Below are 21995 nucleotides of genomic sequence, written 5' to 3' on the forward strand. Positions count from 1 at the left end.
CATGGGGACCTGACAATGGTCCCCACGATTCACTTCGGTCCCCACCTGGCTGCTTCTTTTTGTAAAAAATACCCCACGTTGTAGGAAAAACCTGTCCACACAAACACACAGAGTTGTGCATTGCAAGACTGTTTTGAAAATAGCACCTAACCGAGAGAATGTGTGTCGTAGGACACAGTTAAGTTCCTGAAATAAAAGTGGAGGTTTTAATTTAGTTAGTGTTTCTTACCTCTTTCGTTTTTCTTGAGAATGAGTCATGCYGCAATCTTTCTCTGGGGCTAAACTAAATGTTACTATAATTATTGAAGGTAACTATTCTAGTTCACAACAGGAACAAACAACCACAATAACACAYTTTTCTTAAAGTTGATAATCTAACCTCTGATTATGATGTCTTATTTTTGTAAGATTTGTTTTCAGTATTAAATGCTCCAGTTTACTTCCTGGAGTTATGCTCAGTAACGTTTATACTAAGAATAATAARAATATATTTTTAACTCGACTTAATATCAGTTAATTGTGGTTATTAGTTTGATAGATGGGCAGTTCCTGATACCTGTATTAGCTGTTGGTGACAAACATTTTGTGTGGATTCACACACTGTATGTCTAACGTTATTATATTTTTACTTTGATTGTGAAGATAGATGCTTAATGTTTGACCTTTTTTAACTTCCTATTTTACAGCTGAAAAAATAAAAATGCATCAGGATCTACCTATTTTTCTGAGACACTGTATATCCCCAAAATGTATTTTATGACACCTTTTATCAAATAGTAAAGCAATTTTAATGTATTATTGTAAAATTGGTTGCAAGGACAATAACATTAACCAGCATAAAAGGACTAGAAAAGACACAAATAAGAAAGTCTCTAATTTTAATAATTTTATATAAGCTCTGTCTAATAATAATTTACTCTTAGATGACTTGAGGGTTCAGGTTGAAGTGTTAGCTTTAAAAAGCCAGAAATATACTGAGGATATCCAGTAGAGACAATAAAACAGACATCTAGTMTTCTCGTTCTGGTTAAAAGTATGATTGCAACATTTAGGACAATCTGCAAAAAATCAAAATGTTTGGTTTAAAATAATCTAAATGGTACAACATAAAAGTTGGGTTAATAATCTACTGCTTGAGTTTTTGACACAAGTTTTGTTCCTTTTTTAAAAAAATAAATCTCTAGTGGGGGAAACAGTTTAATTTCTTTGCTGTCACAACCTTCGATTGAACAGTCTTGAGTTGGACGTACTGAAGAGTCGGGATGTTTTGGTGATGTCAGTAAAGGAGTAGAAGTAAAGATAAATCATAGCCATTGCATAATTGTCAAAATGTTTTGTACAATGATTCTGATTTGTGATTGTWACAAGTAATCAAATGACTCTAAAGATGGTTTTTGTGATTCACCACTTTTCTTAGAAACTGTGCAGGAATCAATATTGTGACTTGTAGTGTTGAGACACTGGAAAACAACAGTTGCTTCACTGCCAATTTTAAGGAGCAAAGTCTAATTTATTTTAATTAATCAAAAACTTCATATACTTTTAATGGTTAGTTTGATGAACCCAACCCATCTGAATAGTTCTCTGTAACAAAAGCAATGCAAAATAATAATTTGGTTAGTGTGTCTTTAAAGTGGCTACAGAACTCTAGTAAAAAAAAAAAAAAGAAAAGGTAAATTTATTGCTGGTATTTCCACAAACTTCTCCAAATCAGTCGATTGATCGTTGTATTTGGGATTGGCCTGCAATATTCTGAAACTGAAACACAGAATGAGAATATATTTGTGTTCAGTTTCTTAATGAAATCAAAGCATTTAGTATTTTAGTGTTTGCCCCATTGTTTAAAAGTGCATACTGCAACTGTATTGAACTTGTTTTGGAGTGAATAAACTCGAGTCATAAGTTATAACTTAAATACACGGTGCTTGAAAAGCTGTCATTAATTACTTAGTAACTTACTTAGTCACATGGAGGCAGTGCTTAAAAGCCTGAATTTTGCCTGAAACTCTCAGACTGAAGAAGTCTCTTGGAGAAGAGACGAAACGTTTCATTAAAGAAGAACCCGTCCAGAAGACCTATACAATTTTTTTCTTTTTGATTTTTTACCTGGATTACTGAGATGCATCAGGACGTCATTAATTACTGGAAGTCAGTGATAGGAAATGATAAACGTGTTGCAGAAAGTGTTTTYTGTTAGCTCTGACATGCTGCTACATTGTCAGTTAGTTTCAGAATGAATCTTCTTAGCTCCACATGATGCTTTTTCATGACTCAAAGCTTCTTTGCTTTAAATTGTATAAGAGCAATTTTGTTTGTAGGAATTGGAATTAGGAAATAACTTGAAATTTTCATACTAACCTCTTTTTGTATTTGTTGTCTAAGGTCAGGAGTGCGTAGTGTCACAATATTAAGATGCCACAAGATCTGACACAATGCTATTTACTCCTCATCGGCCTTTAGTTGCAAAAGCATTCTGGTTGGGTGAGGAGGGGTACTAATAGGCGGAGTGGAATGCAGCCTTGTATAGTCTCTTTAGGGTCCGAGTGCCTCCCACCTCCTCCCTCTCTTTAGCATGTGCGTGTTCATGCTGTTTCAGTCACTCACCTGCCAGCTGGCAAAGGGCAGGGAAACATGCACGTTTTTTAAATGAAGATGAAATCTCTTGTCCACGCAGGAAATGGGAGCTACTATAACTATAGTGGCTCTAGTTTCTTGAGCGTCTAAATGTCACTATCTGATTTAGCCTGTGCTTCGTTGTCCTGGAATGAGAGGTGATTTGCAACTGGAGAAGAGCATGCTCTGAACTGTCAGTGTTTGAGTGATGAAGTCACCCGGGCAGCAAAGTTATTTTCTGATCAGTGGGTCAGTGGTGGTTCATGTACAAAATCAAAGCTGTCATTTATTCACACATGCAAGGCCATTGTTCTCTGTAGTTTGCACCCCTGTAACCATAAGAGGAAATTATTATTACCAACTAAATTTTGTTCCTACTAATTAAAGCAGCATTCATCTCTTGTCATGTAAATAATTCAGCTCAAGTCATTTATTTTGTTCCAATCCYCAACAGGTTTTTTCAGGACATTTTACAAAAATAACAAGTCCAAATCATACATTTATTTTACAGTCCAACACAGATTCAGTCAGTTCATTGCTGATATAATGCATTACTATCTCATTCGGTGCATTCCAACATTTTTGTAAATAAGTAATTTAATCTAGTTTGTTTCAAKCCCCATCCAATTGTAAATCTTTGTTTACCCTCTCTTCTCTACCCATTCTCCATGTGTTCACAGCATCTCAGTCAAACAGCAGCCTGAAGAAGCAGAGGAGTCGGGGCATATTCAGCACATTCTTGTGTTGCTTTCGCAACTATAATGTGGAGCCACCATCCACAAACACCAGCTCCCCGCCTCCACCTGTCGAGGAGAATGGATCTCCTCCAAAGGTAACATACCCCTTCAACAGAGGACATACAAGCTGTCCTCAAATAATACTTCACAAGTTCATTTCAGCTTTGAAACTTAATCTGTTTTTGTGTGTCTTCTTTTTGTTTTATTTCTGTTACCCTTTTGTTTGTTCATTTATTTATGAACGCTCTTCTAACCCTCACCCTATTTTTTATGTGTCCATTTCTCTTGTGTTGTAGTGTGACCAGGTCGAGGTCAGCCCTGTTCCTAGTGTATGTATTGTACTTTTATTTATTTTTCTTTGCATGCAGACTGAGTGGGCTAGTACTGGTGTATTCTTCTTCTTTGTGGGCTCCATTGCTTTTCCAGGGGCTTTGTCTCATTCCGTTTACTGTAGTTTAATTTCATCAAAGTGTATACACACTTATGGTGTCAAATATCCAAGTTCTTCRCCTGCAGGAACATCACTTGGTTGTATGCTTAAAGAAAATATGAGAAACAAAATGTCTAATTAATGAGGCATGAAGCTATGTTGGTTAGTTGCCTCCAAAGTTTCAATGCAAGAAGTTAAGCCTTATCTTGGAATCGACTGAAATGAATGATCTTGAGAGCAAGATTTAAAGTCTGCAACAGTGCTTTGTATGTAAGTTTGTATTCTTTAGGTGAGACTAATTGATACCCTCAGTCACAGAAAGACTCAGTGTGCTCTGCTAGTCAACAAGTTGGTCACATTTCCCATCAGAGACTGTGTAGCTTGACTGCTTTATTACAGTAAATATTTTTGCTCTGAGTCATAGCTTTATTTCATTTTGTCGTGTTCACACACATTTGTATGTGTACTGGCATTTTCAAATTTTCCTGACAAACTAATTTGTAAGAATAACATTTTATCCCAAGTTAATGGAAAAATAAATCTATTTAGTAGTTGAGTTCAWAAAGTATCTGGGCTGTGATTGAATTGACCTCCAGCTGTAATTCAAGCGGTGAATCACAATTATTGCACCAAATGTTTAGAAATCAGCAGAGATGTTTACAAAGCCAATTTGTTTTCATAAGTTATGGAGGAAAAAAAGCTATACGTAAGGAATCTTTTGTGTATTTGGAATACAAATCCCTCATCATCAGAAAACCTAAAGTTTGAAAGTCATGAAAAAGGGTTGAGTTTAAAACAGTTGCTTTCTCTCTCTCTCTCTCTCTCTCTCTCTCTCTCTCTCTCTCTCTCTCTCTCTCTCTCTCTATGCACATATGCACACACACAGTATACAGTATTAGGGGTGCAACAATACAGACAATTCATGATTTGGTTTGGTTTGATATTTTTTCAATGCAAAAAAGAGACATTTCCATGCCTACTTGTAATATATTGAAATTAATGATGAACATTTGTTTAACCTCAAAAGTACAGTTTTTAAATTAAATGTTGCTGAAACAGCAGGTTTCTCAGTGCATCTGTGCTCCACAATGCAACCTAGGTGAAGTAGTTGAACACAAATCCACTGAGCCTTCAACACAAAACATCTTTAGAAGACAAGCTGATAAAATAAATGTTAAAAATCTGTATTGTTCGATACATAGTGTGTACTGGACATAAAGCACTGTATTGAACAGTTCCAATACAATTGCCTGTATTGTTGCACCCCGTGTGTGTGTATATATGTGCGTGAAAGATGAAAACACCAGGAAAAAGGAACATGAGAAACTGAAGAAATACCAGGGTCTCAGAGAGGAAGAGCTAAAACAAGCCTGGCAGGTGTAGTACCTCTGGTCATCAGAGCACTTGGGACAGTGACCTCCACACTGTAGAAGTGGCCCCAATAGATACCTGGAGAAGCATTTGACATCTCAGTCCAGAGAAGCGCAGTCTTAAGAACAGCTAAGATACAGTGAAGAACCCTCAAGCTCCCAGGCCTCTGGTAGAGGACCTGAGCTTGAGATGAATAGCCACCCACCCTGCCCAGGGTAACAGTATTCTTGTGCATCTTCTAGGTTCTCCTTGGTGACTATTTTAGTGTTGTACTAGAAAGCACTATCAAAACAGTTTACAGAAATTGAATGTTGTAAAAATAGTGCTTCATACCTTTTTAAAATCATCCTACTACTTCTATCATCATTAATTAAAATACCAGTGACCCAGTTCCTTTGGCAGCCATACTGCTCCTGCCATAACACTGCCCACAGAGACATTTTTATAGTTCTCTTATCCATTGGAGGAGTTTCCCCTCCTTTTTTGTGACAACAGGGGAACCTCCTTTAGTTGCAATGCAACCAGTAAGAAGGTGTTTGATGTTGTTTGGGGAGCTTTGCGTCTCTTGATTCAAGGAGTTTTGGTCGGAAAAAATAATATCCTAAAAACAACTTATGTGTCTGCTTGATGCAGTTTAGTTTCTTGAGTTTTTAGAACTTTAGCATCATGTGCAAAATATCTTTGTTAAATGCAATTCTGTAGTATAAACACTCAGCAGATAAAACACCTAATTTTAGCTTCCTTTCTTAAATTTTTTATCAATATTTTTAAAGTTTCCTTCAGTTACCCTAGTAATTACAGTATATGTAAATAGAGCTATTACAATGCATATTTGTTGCCAAGTAATACTGACTCTGCTGGATGTAATATTTTATGTGGACAAGGAAAAAAATTGTACTCATCCGTTTAGGTTATCTTTTTCTGTATTTTTGTTGCTGCTGAACTATTTTGTGCATTTCTTTCTAAACATGATTTGGATACTCTTTTTGTCTCTCTAACCTTTCTAGATTTTATCCTGTCTCAATAATGGACTATTAGTTAGTTGTTTTACTTACATTCATCCATTTTTCTTTACTCACTTTTTCCTGTCTGGGTTACGGGAAGCTGATGCTTATGTCTAGCAGTCATTGTGCGAGAGATTGGGTGCACCCTAACCATATCAATCACAGGGCCACATAGAGACAAACAAGACAATCAATCAGTCTCTCACACACACTTAGGGACAATTTAGAGTAGGGTTGGGCATAATCGTATCGTGTGCAATTAATCGTCAGAAAAACATTAATCAATTAWTTTTTGGCACTTAACGATTAATACGATTAATGCCACCAGGCAGAGTCCGCTCGGTGCTCCTCTRTGCTTCAAATATGACAAACATTAAAAAAAAATAGTTGTGTAATTTATTTATCTAACAACACAATTTAAAATTTGATGGACAGGCTGAAGTCTGTAATTTTGACACAATGTGGAACAGATTTGTATGAAGAGCAATTCTTTCTCATTAAATTGGTCATGTGACCAGGACATAAGGGTGTCCAGGGACTCCAGGGGATTAATTGTCAAATTAATCGTTATTGGCTAAATACTACAATTTTTCGTGATTTAAATTTTTTGCCAATATTGGCCAACCCTAATTTAGAGTTGTTATCAGTTAACCTAATATGCATGTTTTTGGTCTTGTGGAGAAAGCCTATGCGTGCATGAGGAGAACATGTAAACTCCACACAGAAGGACTCGCAGGCAAACATGCAACCTTCTTGTGAGGCTGCAGCACTAACCATTGCTTTACTGTGTCACACTAAGGGACTAAATTAAGCAAATAAAGTAAAATAGAAAATCCTAGAGTCTGTGTGAAGTAGGGTTGGGCAATATTGCCAAAAAAATTAATCATGATTAATTGTGGTATTTAGCCAATAACGATTAATATGATGAATAATCCCTGGAGGCCCTCATACCCTAGTCACATGATCAATTTAAATCACTCTAGTGGGAAAAGTTTGCTCTTTGTAAAAAATCTGTTCCAAACAGTCGAAAATACAAACGTCAGGTTATACATCAGTTTTTAAATTGTGTTGATATACCAAGTAAAACTGGAGTTATGATAAATAAATTATATAACCTTTTTAAAATGTTCATTATGTTTGAAGTGGAGAGGAGCACTGAGCTGAATAACCGGGGAAATCTCCAGTCAGTCTGTCTGGTCAAGTCAAGTGCCAAAAAATAACCGATTAAAGTTTTTCTGATGATTAACTGCACATGATACGATTTTGCCCAACCCTAGTTTGAAGTGGTGTTAACGTTCCTTAAATTATCTTAACTACCTACCTGTGCATGAATGATAAATAAATTGAGACAGTCTTGTGTAAAACATTGTTTTAAAAATCACAAAAACCTTATTTCTTTCTTCATTTGCTCTGATATGTGGTGGGTTTGTTAAGTATTTTACAGCTCTCACTGTGAGAGCTGTCAAACACACCACCTCTAATAAAAAAGGAAATGGAGTGCAATTTATTTTACWTTCAGTTTCCTTACTGAATATGTGAGCATGAGCTGTAGATTTGGTGAATGTCTGTTTCTTAGTTGTAAACTAAGTCACATAAAATTTTAAGCACACTGGTAGCGGGGKTATCCAGGTGTACCAAATGTTTGTGGGAAGAGAGGAAAGTCCATTCAGTCATAACCATCAGCGGCAGCGGTTTACCCATTAATCCTGAACGTCTCTTATAAAACCTTTGAGAAGTTCCAGATGTGACGTTCTCATTGCACTGGTTGCTGTTTGTAACAATGTCTGGCTGTGTTTTTGCAAGGCTATTTATAGAATCTATATATGTGCACTTATTCAGTTGCACCGTTTACTATGTTCTGTTTAGAACTATTTAAAATGCTAAAGAAATGGTGTAAAGGAAGCTTTAGGTGAAATTTTGTTTGCTGTACATGGACTTTACAAATAAATTAGGTGTTTTTAGTCTCATTGAATTAAAGCTGACTGCAGTTCGGTTGCAACTTGAGTGTCTCTTTTGTTAATATATAAAGAGCCTTTTTATACCCAACATTTTTTAACAGCCTTATGTTATACTGTGTCCTTTTTTCCAGCCTCCAGCTAAATACCTCCTACCAGAGATGAAAATATCTGACTATGGTAGAAAATGTGTGGTGATTGACTTGGACGAAACACTCGTACATAGCTCCTTTAAGGTAAGAGAAAACAAAAATGAGGCTTTCAGTTCTGACGACTGTTCTACCTGCATGTGGATAACGTGAACTTGCTTGTATTTATTTTTTTGTTTTGCAATGAGAATCAGAATCATATAATCCAAGTTAAACACATTAAATGCTGAAAGTTAAACCTATGTTGAGGCCATTAGATGGCTGCAAACGAAAAAAGTAAGTACGTGGAATAGGAAGAATATTTGGGCCATTTTGAAATAGGTTTCTGAATAAAACATGTCTTCCTTTTTAACTTTTTAAATAGTCTTAGTTTGCAGAAATAGCTTGTCTGAGAGGAGTGATGATCTCGCAGCAATTCAGGATTCAACCAAGCTTAAAGTATAAAGAGATTCATTTGAATACTATTTTCTACCTTTTTACAAAGGAATAAGTTTTGCATTACATGGTTATTTGCATGGAATTATTTTTGTTTCTACAAGAATTAATAGCACCAGAAGATGTAGCATTTCCAGGGGTCAAGAGTGGTGGCAGCAATTTCTTAATGTTACCAAATTGAAGAGCTAAAATTGTCTCGTCTGTTTGATCTTTTAATGTGGATTTTGACATTCTAAACCTGCTTCAGTTTACAAAATTTCATGGTGCAAATGTTCTAAAAAGCTTCACGTCTGTGTCACTTTTGCATTATGTGGTTTTTGGTCAGAAATATTAAGTTGCTGTAGCTGTTTTATTTATTTCTTTTAATTAAATTTTCTTTAAAAAAAATCAGTTGTGGGTGCAGTTAGATAAAACACAAGGGTATGTTTGTCTTCAGAATATTGGATGTCTTTAAATTTAATTTGTTTCAATTTCTGTTCCCCGCCCCTAAACCTCAAATTACCCTTCATCTGTCCAGTTCTGTCAGAAGAAAACCGTTTCATTGTTTGTGATGGTAAATAACTACTCTATTAACAGTAAGGGTGTCATGTGGTATGACTGTAAAAGAACAACATTACTCTCATAGAAGAACATCTACAACTTTATTAACCAGTGATTAGTTTTAGTGCTACTTGCAGGACCTCTACTGGTCAATTAAAGTATTACTCTGAAAGTTCAATATCTTGTTATTTTCTTCCGCAGCCTATCAGTAACGCTGATTTCATCGTACCAGTGGAGATAGACGGGACTGTTCATCAGGTAATATAAAATCTGATGTTCTTTAGTCAAGTAGATCTGTTACATTAAGAGGGAAAGGATTCGTTTGTTTCCTGTGTGAAGACCCTGGAAGACTGGCTGTTATCCACTTCAAGTAATCCAGGATAGGCTGTGTGTATCCTGGTTGGCCTATTCAAGATTACTTGCACTGGGTGTCAGCCGCTGGCCGAAGAGAGGGACACGTTATCAGTCACCATTAGTAATAAAGGTCCTAATGTCAAGTAGTGGTTCTGCTGTAAACTGCAGTGTGGAGATGACATTGTCTTTATTGATTTGTTTTTTATTGGGATTCCAAAGGAGACTAATAAAGGACTTTGACTAGGGTTGACTTTGATTAATATGCTTTTTGCAGGTGTATGTGCTGAAAAGACCCCACGTGGATGAGTTTTTGAAGAAGATGGGAGAGTTATTTGAATGCGTGCTTTTCACAGCCAGTCTTGCGAAGGTGCGTAAAGATGTGATGAGGCTATCTGTTCCAACTTGTTTTGTTTACAACTAGTGACTCATGCTGAACAATAAATCTGCTCTCACTCTCTTTGATTTTTTTACGTCCTTCGATTTGCTCTCTCTTCCTCCTTTTTTATTTTATTTATTTATTTTATTTTTTATATCTTTGCCAAAAATACTTGGGTAAGTTTCAAGAAAGAGACTCAGAGACAACTATGTACAGATGTGGACAAATTTGTTGGCGCTGCTTCATAAAAGAAAGAAAAAAAACAACCAAGGTCATTAAAATAACTTGAAACTGACAAAAGTAATTGTAGGGAAAGTTATACTAAAAACAACTAAGAACAATCAGACATTGCTTTTGAATGGGGTGCAGGTAGCAGAGCGCTATGTTACTAATGTTACCAAGTCAAAGCCACTTATTCTGTGGTTACAATCTCCTCTTCCTGTCTGGAAGTAGCCAAACCTTTGGTGGGAAGTGGGATTTTGGTAAGCAGGGTGCTCGGCTCTGTCGACAGAGTGGGGCGCCAGCCTTGGGTAATGGTAGGGGAAACACTTTGTGATTTGATGTCATGGGCAATTTACGGTCCATGGAGCTGTAGCCAAACTCTCTGGACGTGGCTGCAAAAGGACAATTGAAAACAAGTTGAGCAGATAAATTATACAAATGGTAACCAAGAGTCCTAGAACAACTTCCAAGCAGATTAGAGGTGAACTTTAAAGTCAAAGTTCATCAGTGTTAAATCACATCATCTGTCTTTGTTTGAGCCAAAGTGGACTTAATGGAAAATGACTGTAACCCCTAATTTACACTACATGCGGTCTGGCTCCGCTCCTCTCCAGTCTGACCTCCGCTGCAAATACGCACCCATTATAATCAATAAGAGTATTGACACTGGCTCCGCACGGTGGCGGTGAGTGGACGGCGATCAGGCAAAATTAGATCCGATGCAGGAGCTGCTCCGGAGTCAATTTTTAAAGATTACGTCGCACCAACAGAAAAAGAAACGAGCACAACATCCGTATTTACAAAATAAGACACCATAATTTTGTTGAAATCCCAGCTATATTAACCAATACAGTATCTGTGGACAGGTGCAGAACTAGAGTTATATAAACAGCTTGATTGCAGTAACTGCCTCAAAAGATTGGGCAAGAAAAATGTTAAGTTAAAGGGGAAATATCCTGGAAAGTCACCCGTAAAAACATTTCTGCACCAGAATATAGTTGTAAATGCCTCTAAACTAGAACAGACCGCTTTGGAAGCTGAAAGTTTGSAWTTAAAATGAGRRGTTTTGAGACACACCTCAGAAAAGGGGTGAAAGAGGGGCTTGTGGAGTTACAGTAAGGTMAAATTGAGACACAAGCCTTTGCAGTTCCCCTGAGTGATTTAAATGTGGAAAAAGGTTTAAAAGCAGGATATGTCTACTTTAAGGGCACTATCCCTTTTTGTCAAAGCCAGTTTCATTTGTTTGTTTTTCTAATAAAAAAAAATCTTAATCAAAAGAAATGGCTATTTTTTATTACTTGATATTCAGTACATTTTTTATTACTTTTGTCAGTTTCAAGTTATTTTATTTTTCCCTTTTTTTTTTATGAAAACTGAACAAACAAATTTGTCCCCATCTGGTAAATGTGATTGATGCTTTTGTCTTTAGCTGATAATCCTCATGCTGAATAAAGGTTAGGATTCAGCTGTGCTTTTTGTGTCCTAGTTTCCTGAAACATCTTCCTTGCTTGGTAAACAGTTTTGAAAGACAATATGCTTTGCTTCCTGTTAAAATAATAGTAGAACCATTAGTTTAAAAAAAGTTTATTTTTGCAGCTCTGACATGTGCTTCCTCTGAGTTCATCAAATGCATTTATCAACTTTTTGTTGTGCTTTGGTATTTGTGAAACTTAGTAAATCTTCGACACGAGTTTTGCCTGCAGCGTCACATCTTTTCTGTTTGTTTGACTCTGGCAGTATGCAGACCCTGTGGCAGATCTGTTGGACCAGTGGGACGTGTTTCGAGCACGACTCTTTAGAGAGTCCTGCGTTTTTCACAGAGGGAACTATGTTAAAGACCTCAGTCGACTGGGCCGAGAGCTCAACAACGTTATTATTGTTGACAATTCACCTGCCTCTTATATTTTCCATCCAGAAAATGCTGTAAGTTCAGTACTACTTTCATAAGACTCATTAAAGGGATCCACGATTAGTTGTAACATCAGACTTTATTTGATAAATACTTATTTTAACTGTAAAATAAAGACCTGTAAAAATACTGTAAGGTGTTTAGTTTTTATCATTTTAAAAAATATATTACATGGACGGGGCCATTTTATTTACACGCAAAACGTTCTGGGTAAATGACGTGGATAGGTCCTCGGCTGCTAGCGAGCTATATCCACCCTGAAGGTTAATCTTGGACAATATCTGATGATCGACTCTTTTAAATGAAACCAGAGAGGAGAAGGTAGAAATGACTCAGCCTGTAACTGAAAATATGGATGGAGGACAACAGTTTAACATGTTAGTTTGTCGCGCTAGCGCCAAGCTAATACATATAAGGCAATATAGCGTTGGCACTAAAGCTAACAGGCTACGCTGGGGCTCTTCTTCCATGAAGCAGCTCTTTTGTCCTCCTTCACACTGAGGACCTATCCACATCATCATTTGCCCAGAATGCTTTGTGTAAATAAAATGGCTCAGTGTGTTAAAATTTATTTTTATAAATTTACAAATTTACTGAACAGCCTACAGTATTTTTACAGTCTTCATTTTACAGTTAAAGTGTATGTTTATCAAATAAAGTCTTGAGTTTTTTGACAATATTTAGTTAATTTAAAAACAAACAAATTCACATACAAAAAAATACATATCAAATAAATTGAACGGTAGCAGAAAGAAGAAAAAATCTTATATCTGCCCCTATTTAAAAATATATATTAACTATAATAATAGTTTCAAACAATAACAAAACAAAACTTCAGCTTCTAAACAGCAGCTCTTATAAATACAAATTATAGAACTTCATTGTTCTTTAACAAATCATTTTTTATCGTTCTTTTAAACACATTAATTGAGCCAGCATTTTTACAATCACTATCCAGAGTATTCCATAACCGTATTCCTTGGACTGAAGTACATCGGTCCTTTTAAAGTTATTCGCATTTTAGGTTTTACATTTCTAATCCCTTCAGATTATAACCACTTTCCCTCTTAACAAAATGTGATTGGATGTTCAAAGGTAATACGTTTTTGTGAGCCTTATACATAACCTGCAAAATATCATAATCAACCAACTCGTAAAACTTCATTAATTTCGACTGATAAAATAATGTATTTGATGGGTGACAACTAATGTCACCCATTTTTGTATTGTTACAACTAATCGCGGATCCCTTTTTAAAACAAAAAAGTAGTAAAAAAGAAAATGCAGTTTTTTTAAAACAAGTATTTCTCTGTATCTCCAGGTTCCAGTTCAGTCCTGGTTTGACGATATGAATGACACAGAACTGCTGGACCTGCTGCCTTTCTTTGAGGGAATCAGCACGGAAGACGAGGTTTATGGGGTCCTGCAGAATCTTAGAAGCAGGTAGCAGGACACACCGCAGCGCCTCTCTCTCCGTCGACCCGTCCCTTTCTGCAGCCACCTCTCCTCCCGACTCGGGCAGATGACCTCAAGGACACACCTTTTAGAATCTCACTGTGGAAACCTTTGTGCAGCCGTGTCTCTGCTCTCTTCTCCCCGGTGACTGGCTGCCTTCTGAGTGCCATCAGAGAAAACATCTGTCATCCCAGGACCACTGCGTCCCACAGAAGAAAAAAAAAAAAACACCACCAGAAAGTGTACAGAGAATCCCTAGTTCATAGCATCGGGGACGAAATACTAAGAGAAATGAACTCTGGTCGTTATTTTCAAATCAAAGTTTTACTATTTGGTGAAGTGCTATTTTTAAAACCAAAAGGAAAAGAAGAAAAAAAGAAAGCATCTTTCCATCTGAGACTTATTTTGTGGTACAGCACAAAAGTCTGGAAAATATTTTGTCCTCATATTGTTGCTATGCAGGCAGTTTCTGGTAGTAGAAAGGACTGTGACTCTTTTCTTACTGAATGAAGTGCCTTGTGTGAATGTTGTTTCTATGAGGAATTATTTTGTACATGACATATTTTCAGATTACTTCAGTTTTTTTTTCACACAGTATGCTTTAAAGTGGACACAGAATTGAAAAGTTTTACTTCACTTTTTCGATCGGCAAAAGCCGGGTAACTGTCTCACGATTTTTTTTCCAGTATACTCGTGCCATTATATAAGTGTGACTTTGTTTTTCTTTCTGCTTTCATTATACAGTATGTAGAATTAGCTTTGTTTTAGGCGTATGCTTGCAGTGATGTCTGTCACGGCCCACCTGCAAGTTCAGTCTTTTTTTTTTTTGTTTTGTTTTGTTTGATCTGAGAACTCAGATAAAACTGTGACATTTATTATCCTGACTCTTAAATTTTATTACCCTTACTGCATTTTATTTTTTGCCAAATAAGGAAAATATTTTTTAACAGGCTTCATATCTTCGCCAGGGTTTGAGCTAAAACTGTTAAATCATCATAGATTATCACTTGTTTTTAAAATGTTGAATTCATTTTTCTTTTTGCTGTCATGAGGCTCGTTTCTGTCACATCATGTTTAGATGGCTCAATTGTTATTATATTTTCTTTTAGCACTCGTGAATTTTTCTCAAATGGTGCACATTTACAAAGGTGTCCTTTTATAAAATGTTTCAAATGGTCTGGGTTGTTACAGCAAACTGGTCAAGTGCCATGTTTTATTTTTGTTTGTATTTTTTTTGTTTGTGATAGCGGAGTGTTAAGGGAACAGAGTTCGGTCAGGACAGCGTTCTCCTGATTTACATGTTGGTGACGGCCCAGGCCTTCATCCAGACCGGCTGTAACATCAGCGAAGACCATATTTGATGTTTATCTTCCCAGACTTGTGTTTAAAACTCTTCTTCACCTCAGTGCCTAAGTTTGAGAGGAGCCCAGCAAAACCAAATGCTGCAACATTAGCTACCATGGCAATAACCTTTTCTGGAGCGGAGTTTCCATCCCGGTTGTTTGGTTTGTGTWAGAGCACTTGGAGGTGGAACAGTTCAACAGGTTCTGATAGTACAGATAAAACGACCTCTAAGCATCCTTTAATAAATCAAATTTAAAGTGCTGGAACAACTTGAATGTTGCTTGGTTGATTCTAGTAACAGCAGCCAAATCAGTCACCTCCATTGCCATATTTCCCAGCTTTTGTTGAGCAAAGCTGAGTTTAGGATGCCTTGGGAGTTTACAGATAGTTGCTCCGTCCTTGAAGGCCCCCCGTTAGGGTCCACCTCAGATTGAAACACAACTGGGGTGCTAAAAAAAAGGACGGCAAAGAAACTCATTAATGRTTTGCCAAACCAAGGTTTGCAAGATCAGCATGTTTATTTTTTTAATTTGGAGCTTAAACGCAGCTCAGCCACATATGTGGATCAGATGTGGTTCAGCTGGGTTATCAGTTAATGCAGTTAATGCCCCATGGTTATCATTTTTGGTGTTTAATTTAAAACTTACACTACTTTCTTATTTTAAACGRAAAGCCTGCTGCTCCTTCAGGAAACTGAAAAAAGCTGAACATTAATCTTTAGCATGTCTTGATGAGTTTTCAGCTGATGATGATGGATTTGGTGCAATGCCCTTTTTATACGAAGCGTTCGTTCAGCTCCTCTCAATCTCTCCATGATTACCTTGCTCTGAAAATGTTTATCCTTGTAATATTTTTCTACCTTCATCTTGTCAGTATTCACTTTGAAGAACTGTGTATTTTAGATTTTTATTTTATTTTCCTGTTTCAGACCTGTTGAATCATTTTGGTAAGAACTTGCTAAGTTTTTTATCAAAAAAAAAAAGTTGTGCTTGCTTCCTTTATAGTTTTCCATTATGTATCACTTCACTCATTCTCACGTATTGATCATTTTGTATTAACACCAAAGTTCTGAAACACTTGAGTTTGGGTCACTGTGCTTCTTGTATGGGTCAGGTTCTTCACTTTTCATTTAAACAAAAAAAAAAAAAACCACTGGTTTTTGTTGACTTTTAAGTTTTGGCAAGAGTGTTCAATCATCCTGAGCATCATCTTTTAATTCTTTTTCTTAATAAAGGCTTCATTAAGACTATTTGGTCATGTCTTTTTTTCTGCTGCACTAACATCCAATATGGTACATTACTAAAGGCCAAAGACCATCAACAGCCACGAGTCGTGTGCTCTTCTCATTGTGTTATGTTCAGTGTTCATTCAAGACTTTTACAGTCAGCTGGATGTGTTCGCCTTTTGATTTTTTTCAGATGTCACAATAAATACATTTTTATGGAGGGTTGTTGCTTGTCATTTGTCAGTAAATTAATGGTAACTTTGTTTGTTTCCAGCCTAAATGTCCTGGCTGTAGCTAGACTGTAGTGGAACTAATTTTTAGGTTAGTGCTGCCCACCACTGGAGATGTCAAATAAATGCTGGGCTCCTTAACGTTGAAGTGGATGCTCTACCTGTGGAGCAGCAGCAAACAGGTAAAGTGTGTCCAACTAAATAAAATATGTAACAAATGTTGCTTCCCCCTGCTGGAACCTCATTTCACACCATTGCAATTTAAAGGAAACTTAAATCTTAATCCACCACTTTGTGTTGCTGCTGTTACACATACATTGCTATTGTCCCAACAAAAATCCTACAATTAAGATGAGTTATTTGAAATGTAAAAATGCTACAGTAGATAACTGCTGGTAAATTACATGAAAAAATTTGATCAATAGTTAAATAAGTTATAGACTTGATGATGCTACATTTAAATATAGATTCCTTGTTAGAATTGTAAAGGAAGTGTCTTAAACTTTTCCATATTCTTTCATTTTTAACATCCTGCCTTTTTTGATCATGTTAAACGACAGTGAAGAAACTTAAACCTGTCTGTTCCTGAACCTTTTATTGACACTCTTTAGACAAAGGGTGTGTCCACCCAAAGTTCACTCCTAATAACTTTATTCCTTGTAATGACTGGAGCTCAGCCTAAAGAAAGTCTGTCTTGTGTTGCATTAGTTCACAGGACTGTAAGCTTTTAGTAAGCTGCAGTATTTGTCCCTCTTATAGAACCATAATGTGTGAACAAATACAATATAATCACTGTGTGTGCAGCTGAACCGTCAAAGCTTTGTAGGCAATACGTGTTTATCTTGAGGCACAAAYAATATAGATCAGTGTTTGTTTAGAATATTAGAATAAAAACAGCGCACATACAGATGTTTTTGTTGAGTGTATTACTTTTGTTTTATAAAAGTCTAAGGCTACAGAAACATATTATCAATGCTAAAATGAGTAAATAAAACATGGCACATTGCTTTTGTATTGATTTTTTCTTTCTAAATCAAATGATTTGAACAAAAAAAGCAAAAACGTTACTCTGACCAAAAATTAGGGACAGTGTAGAATCGTTCCTGCAATGTAATTAGAGACCAATCTGTCCCCTGACAGACAAGATTATCACATCTCTGCTGGAGTCACATCAACTACTGGGATAAAGCTAATAAGTTATTCTTAAAGAGTACATAAAGGAAAGTAAAGATGGCTGTGTGAGCGACGTTCCCCGTTGTCTCATTCTCCGTCGAGGACCATGACGTGAATAAAGAGTCCAGCTGAGTGGAGGAGGTCTCCAGTTTTATTGAACAGAGGCAAGTGTCTGTATCCTGTGGAGGCACAAAGCAGCTGTAGTCAGAAAACTAGAAGAGCTCACTGAGATCTCTACTGCTTCCCCAAATTTGGAAAAGTTCCCTTTTCTGTTCCTTTATATAAACAGACAACACAGGAGTGTCAGTGGTTTGACAACACTGTGTTACTGTGGCAGGAAGAAAAAAAACAGCTCACCCATTTTTAGGCTGTTGAAAGGAAGTGTGTACTGTCCGACAAACTCGTTATCAGACGTAGAGTCGTAGTCCTCYATGACGAAGCGAACGAGCGCCAGATCTGGCACGTACACGTCAAACAGGAAGTTCTCATTCCAGGCTGGGTTGAAACCTTTAACACAGAATCAGGAGCGCGCCGTCAGAAATGCGATGCTTCGCTGACATGACTTCATATCTGCACATTGCAGGAGTTGTTTGGTAATATTTTTGTCACGTTTCCTTGAATGAGTTGACAGCGACCAGAGGGCACTGAAGCGCTACATGGGTTACGAGTCAAAGTAAACAAATGTACAAACTGACTCATCAGTCAGGCATCTGTAGTATTTTGACCRAGGGCCACACAAAATGCTGATGAGCATACCTCCCTACATTATCACGACTATTTTAAAAGGAACAGGTCATTGTAACAATAAAAAATACCATAACATTAGGTCCAAGAGAGTACAAAACACAACAGACCGTGTGTATACAGAGCCTCAAAAGTTACCGTTGTTTTCAACAGCATTGGTCTCTTTCTTTGCAACATCAGCTGGAACGCCAAAGATCTGCACTTTAACCAACGGGTCCACGATGGCAGATTTCTTCTTGTTCACTTTAGGCAGCTGCTGAGCTGATATAACCTGGTAGCAGATYGAGATCAAGACTGAAAAAACAGGTTTTTATTGTAAATATTTGCAAAAGAATGTTTGCACACACAGCAGATTTTGCCTGGCCCACACAATGCACCAACACTCCGACACTTGGCCTAGGTACAATAAAGAATGACGGCCTTTAAGGGGCCCAGGTGCAGTTTGCTAGAGGTGGTCCGTGCATGGGCCAGCACCACATAAACCAAACAGGGCCAGTTGTGGCACGCCGTCTAAAAAACGGTGACATTATTGCCAAAGCTGGTTGACAAACCACCTGCCATGCCAGCAGTGCCAGCATGACTGGCCCACATCATGTGGGTGTCGTCACTGTGACAATCCTACCATGATGTGCAGCGTCTTGTGCTTCAGCCACTCTCCTCGGGTCAGGGTGATTGGGTCGAACTCAGTGGTGCTGTCCCTCATGTAGGCCGGTTTGAGTACATACCCGCTCTTGCCATTGACCAGGAATCTGCCCTGGTTCACGTCCATTTCTTTGGAGTCTGTTTGGAAGTTCAAGGCAACTGAGGAAATAAAAGAGAATGCAGAAAATGTGACAAATGAGGTCCAAGGTCGTCTTCCATCCGTGCTATCGGATGGTGTTATTATCAGATGCTAATTCCGTTTTTCTGTCAGGATTTTGCACCTATTTGGCAGCCGGCGTTCCACAGGGTTACTGGGTTATAGTTCGAGGAGTCGGTTCTCGAGCCTGCAGGATAAACGCGGCTCAGTTTCTCCACGTTATGGCGGATGTAGGCGTTTGCTGCGGCGCACAAAAGTACATGAACCCAAGGGTTATTTACAGAGCCTCTCGTCGTGAAGACGCACAAGTTAAAGACCGTCAGAGACATTCTTCTGTACCCGACTCTTCTGCAAGACTGATGGCCTTCCCCTCCTTAAAGGATGACATCTCATAAAAGCTCTGTTTTGTCCTTGCGTCCTCAAAGCTTTGAAAGTGGACGCTCTTACAGTAGATCACCATGTCGGACAGCTCTTTGGCTAGTTTCAGCTTTTTCTATAACACACGAGTAAAATTAGACGCTTGTTAAAGGAACCCATGATTAGTTGTAACATTGACTTTATTTGATAAACATTTATTTTAACTGTAAAATAAAGACTAAAAAAACTGTGGGATGTTTAGTTTTATAATTTTTAAAAATATATTTTAACACAAACGGAGCCATTTTATTTACATACAAAGCATTCTGGGTAAATGATGATGTGGATACGTAGGTCCTCATGTGAGCGAGCTATATCCGCCCTGAAGGTTAATCTTGGACAATATCTGATGATCGACTCTTTTAAATGAAACCAGAGAGCGTTGACAGAGAGGAGAAGGTAGAAATGACTCAGCCTGTAACTGAAAATATGGATGGAGGACAACAGAGCTGCTTCATGGAAGAAGAACCTCAGCTTAGCCTGTTAGCCTTTGCGCTAGCGCTGATGCTATATTGTCTTATATGTATTAGCTCGGCGTTAGCGCGACAAACAAGCTAAACTGAGGTCCTCCATCCATATTTTCAGTTACAGCCTGAATCATTTTTGCGTTCTCCTCTCTGTCATGTGGATGGAGGACCTCAGTGATGAGAGGAGAATGTGTAGCGCTGAGCTAATACATACAGTATATATGGGGATAGCGTCGGGGCTAACACTAAAGCTAACAGGCTAAGCTGAGGTTCTTCTTCCATGAAGCAGCTCTGTTGTCCTCCATCTATATTTTCAGTTCCAGGCTGAGTCATTTCTACCTTCTCCTCTCTGTCAACGCTCTCTGGTTTCATTTTAAAGAGCCGATAGTCAGATATTGTCCAAGATTAACCTTCAGGGTGGATACGTATAGCTCGCTAGCAGCCTCGCACCATGACCTATCCACGTCATCATTTACCCAGAATGCTTTGCATGTAAATAAAATGGCCTTGTCCATGTAATATATTTTTAAACTTATAAAAACTCAACAGCCTACAGTATTTTTACAGTCTTTATTTTACAGTTAAAATATATGTTTATCAAATAAAGTCTAATGTTGCAACTAATCCTGGATCCCTTTAAAGTGCAGATTTATGTGCACACCAATGATGTCACACATACCTTGTTCTTCTTCTTCTCTTCCTGCTCATCTTCTTCATTTGACTCCTCCTCCTCAGTCACATCAGTGTTGTCATCAGCTGCTGCCTGGTCAGGAAGGCTCACCTCCAGTTTGTTTAGTCGCTTTCCTTTGATGAGAAACTTTCCCTTCAGTTCCTGAAGGAAGGCGTGCAAACACACTGTATCACTCTGTAAATAATATCCTCTCTCACCACAGCTTTTTTTTAAAGCTTCCAGATGAAACAATCCAAGTGGACACCAACCTCAGGAGAGGGGAAGTTTTTGGGCATGCCGTCGCCCAGGGGAGTGGTGACGAGCGCGCTGCCCAGGATGGTGCTCAAGTGTTGAGACATGACTACCTGCTGCTCCACGCTGCAGTGGTTCTCCAAGGAGAGGATAACTGGATAATCAGATATCTGGAGGAGAACAGAAGTGTTCAGTGGCAACCATTCAACTTCAGTACAAAACCTTACGTGATGTTACACACCTTAAAGGCATTCTCCTTGATGGCTTGGATCACATCTTTGAAAGGGATCTTTGAGGTCAGGGTGTAACCGTGGTAGATCACTGGTTCGTTGTCTGACCCGTCCCAGCAGTCCAGCTCCACGCAGCGGCAGCCCTTCAGCAGAGCTCTGACACACAGCAAGATAAAGTTTATAACGAGTTATTTTCATGTGTAGGTTTAATCTGAAAGCCTCTAATGATTCTTGTTCACCTACTTCGTCACACTTGGGCAGAGAAATAACCAGAGACAATCTGGGTAAAGTTGTTTCTAATCAGTACGTGTCAGCTGCAGAAGCTGAAGCCGCTCAGCTAACCAAGGATGCTTTCACAGACAGATGAGTTGTTACCTGACGTAAGCCTGTGTGCTGCTGGGCCCTTTCAGCTGGTCTTCCATGAGGTAGGTGTTGTGCGAGGAGGAGATGAAGTAGTGGTTGAGAGGCTGGTGCATGTCCTGGTACACCTCTGCGTGCTCAGGATTGAGAATCATGGCCTCTGGGTTGTGCAGGTACATGAGGAAGCCATCTTTGCTGAGCAGCTTTTTTTCCTTGGCTGAAAGAAAACAAAGACAAGTCAATAATTTCTTAAAGGGGCTAAATCATGTAAAAATCAACATTTTTGAGTTTTATATTATGTTATAATGTTATACTCTCATAAAAAATCATGCCCAGAGTCTTGCTTTAACTCATTTATGCATGTTTGAAAAATCCTGTAGTGTCCTGAGGCAGTAGGCAGGGGAGCAAAAACAACCGGCTGGGACTAGAACCGCCTTTTGGGACCAGCTCCTCCTCTGGACTGTGTCTCCAAACCGAGCTTCCTCATCACACAGCACACACACACACACACACACACACACACACACACACACA

General features: G+C 38.0%; 2 protein-coding genes across 4 annotated transcripts in view; one reads left to right on the forward strand and one right to left on the reverse strand.

Annotated features, from left to right (window-relative positions):
* Positions 1 to 16140, forward strand: part of LOC106517909 (CTD small phosphatase-like protein) — an 18818-nt gene extending 2678 nt beyond the window's left edge. The window contains exons 2-8 of one of the 2 annotated variants that reach the window (XM_014008959.1): positions 3294 to 3445; positions 3647 to 3679; positions 8245 to 8346; positions 9436 to 9492; positions 9863 to 9955; positions 11924 to 12109; positions 13417 to 16140. In XM_014008959.1, the coding sequence (XP_013864413.1) occupies positions 3294 to 3445; positions 3647 to 3679; positions 8245 to 8346; positions 9436 to 9492; positions 9863 to 9955; positions 11924 to 12109; positions 13417 to 13542 (749 nt within the window). In that variant the 3' untranslated portion in view covers positions 13543 to 16140. The remainder of the gene's footprint in view (positions 1 to 3293; positions 3446 to 3646; positions 3680 to 8244; positions 8347 to 9435; positions 9493 to 9862; positions 9956 to 11923; positions 12110 to 13416) is intronic. The other variant, XM_014008960.1, reaches the window with a different exon arrangement.
* Positions 16141 to 17258: 1118 nt separating this feature from the next.
* plcd1b (phospholipase C, delta 1b) overlaps positions 17259 to 21995 on the reverse strand; it is a 9852-nt gene continuing 5115 nt past the window's right edge. For both annotated transcript variants that reach the window (XM_014008962.1, XM_014008961.1), the window contains exons 6-15: positions 21477 to 21678; positions 21113 to 21257; positions 20889 to 21041; positions 20629 to 20781; positions 19405 to 19558; positions 19190 to 19306; positions 18889 to 19067; positions 18405 to 18537; positions 17880 to 18029; positions 17259 to 17701 (exon numbers count right to left, since the gene is read on the reverse strand). In XM_014008962.1, coding sequence (XP_013864416.1) covers positions 17610 to 17701; positions 17880 to 18029; positions 18405 to 18537; positions 18889 to 19067; positions 19190 to 19306; positions 19405 to 19558; positions 20629 to 20781; positions 20889 to 21041; positions 21113 to 21257; positions 21477 to 21678 — 1478 coding nt within the window. In that variant the 3' untranslated portion in view covers positions 17259 to 17609. The remainder of the gene's footprint in view (positions 17702 to 17879; positions 18030 to 18404; positions 18538 to 18888; positions 19068 to 19189; positions 19307 to 19404; positions 19559 to 20628; positions 20782 to 20888; positions 21042 to 21112; positions 21258 to 21476; positions 21679 to 21995) is intronic.

This window comes from Austrofundulus limnaeus, unplaced genomic scaffold (genome assembly GCF_001266775.1).
Source record: "Austrofundulus limnaeus strain Quisiro unplaced genomic scaffold, Austrofundulus_limnaeus-1.0 Scaffold54, whole genome shotgun sequence".
NCBI lineage: Eukaryota > Metazoa > Chordata > Actinopteri > Cyprinodontiformes > Rivulidae > Austrofundulus > Austrofundulus limnaeus.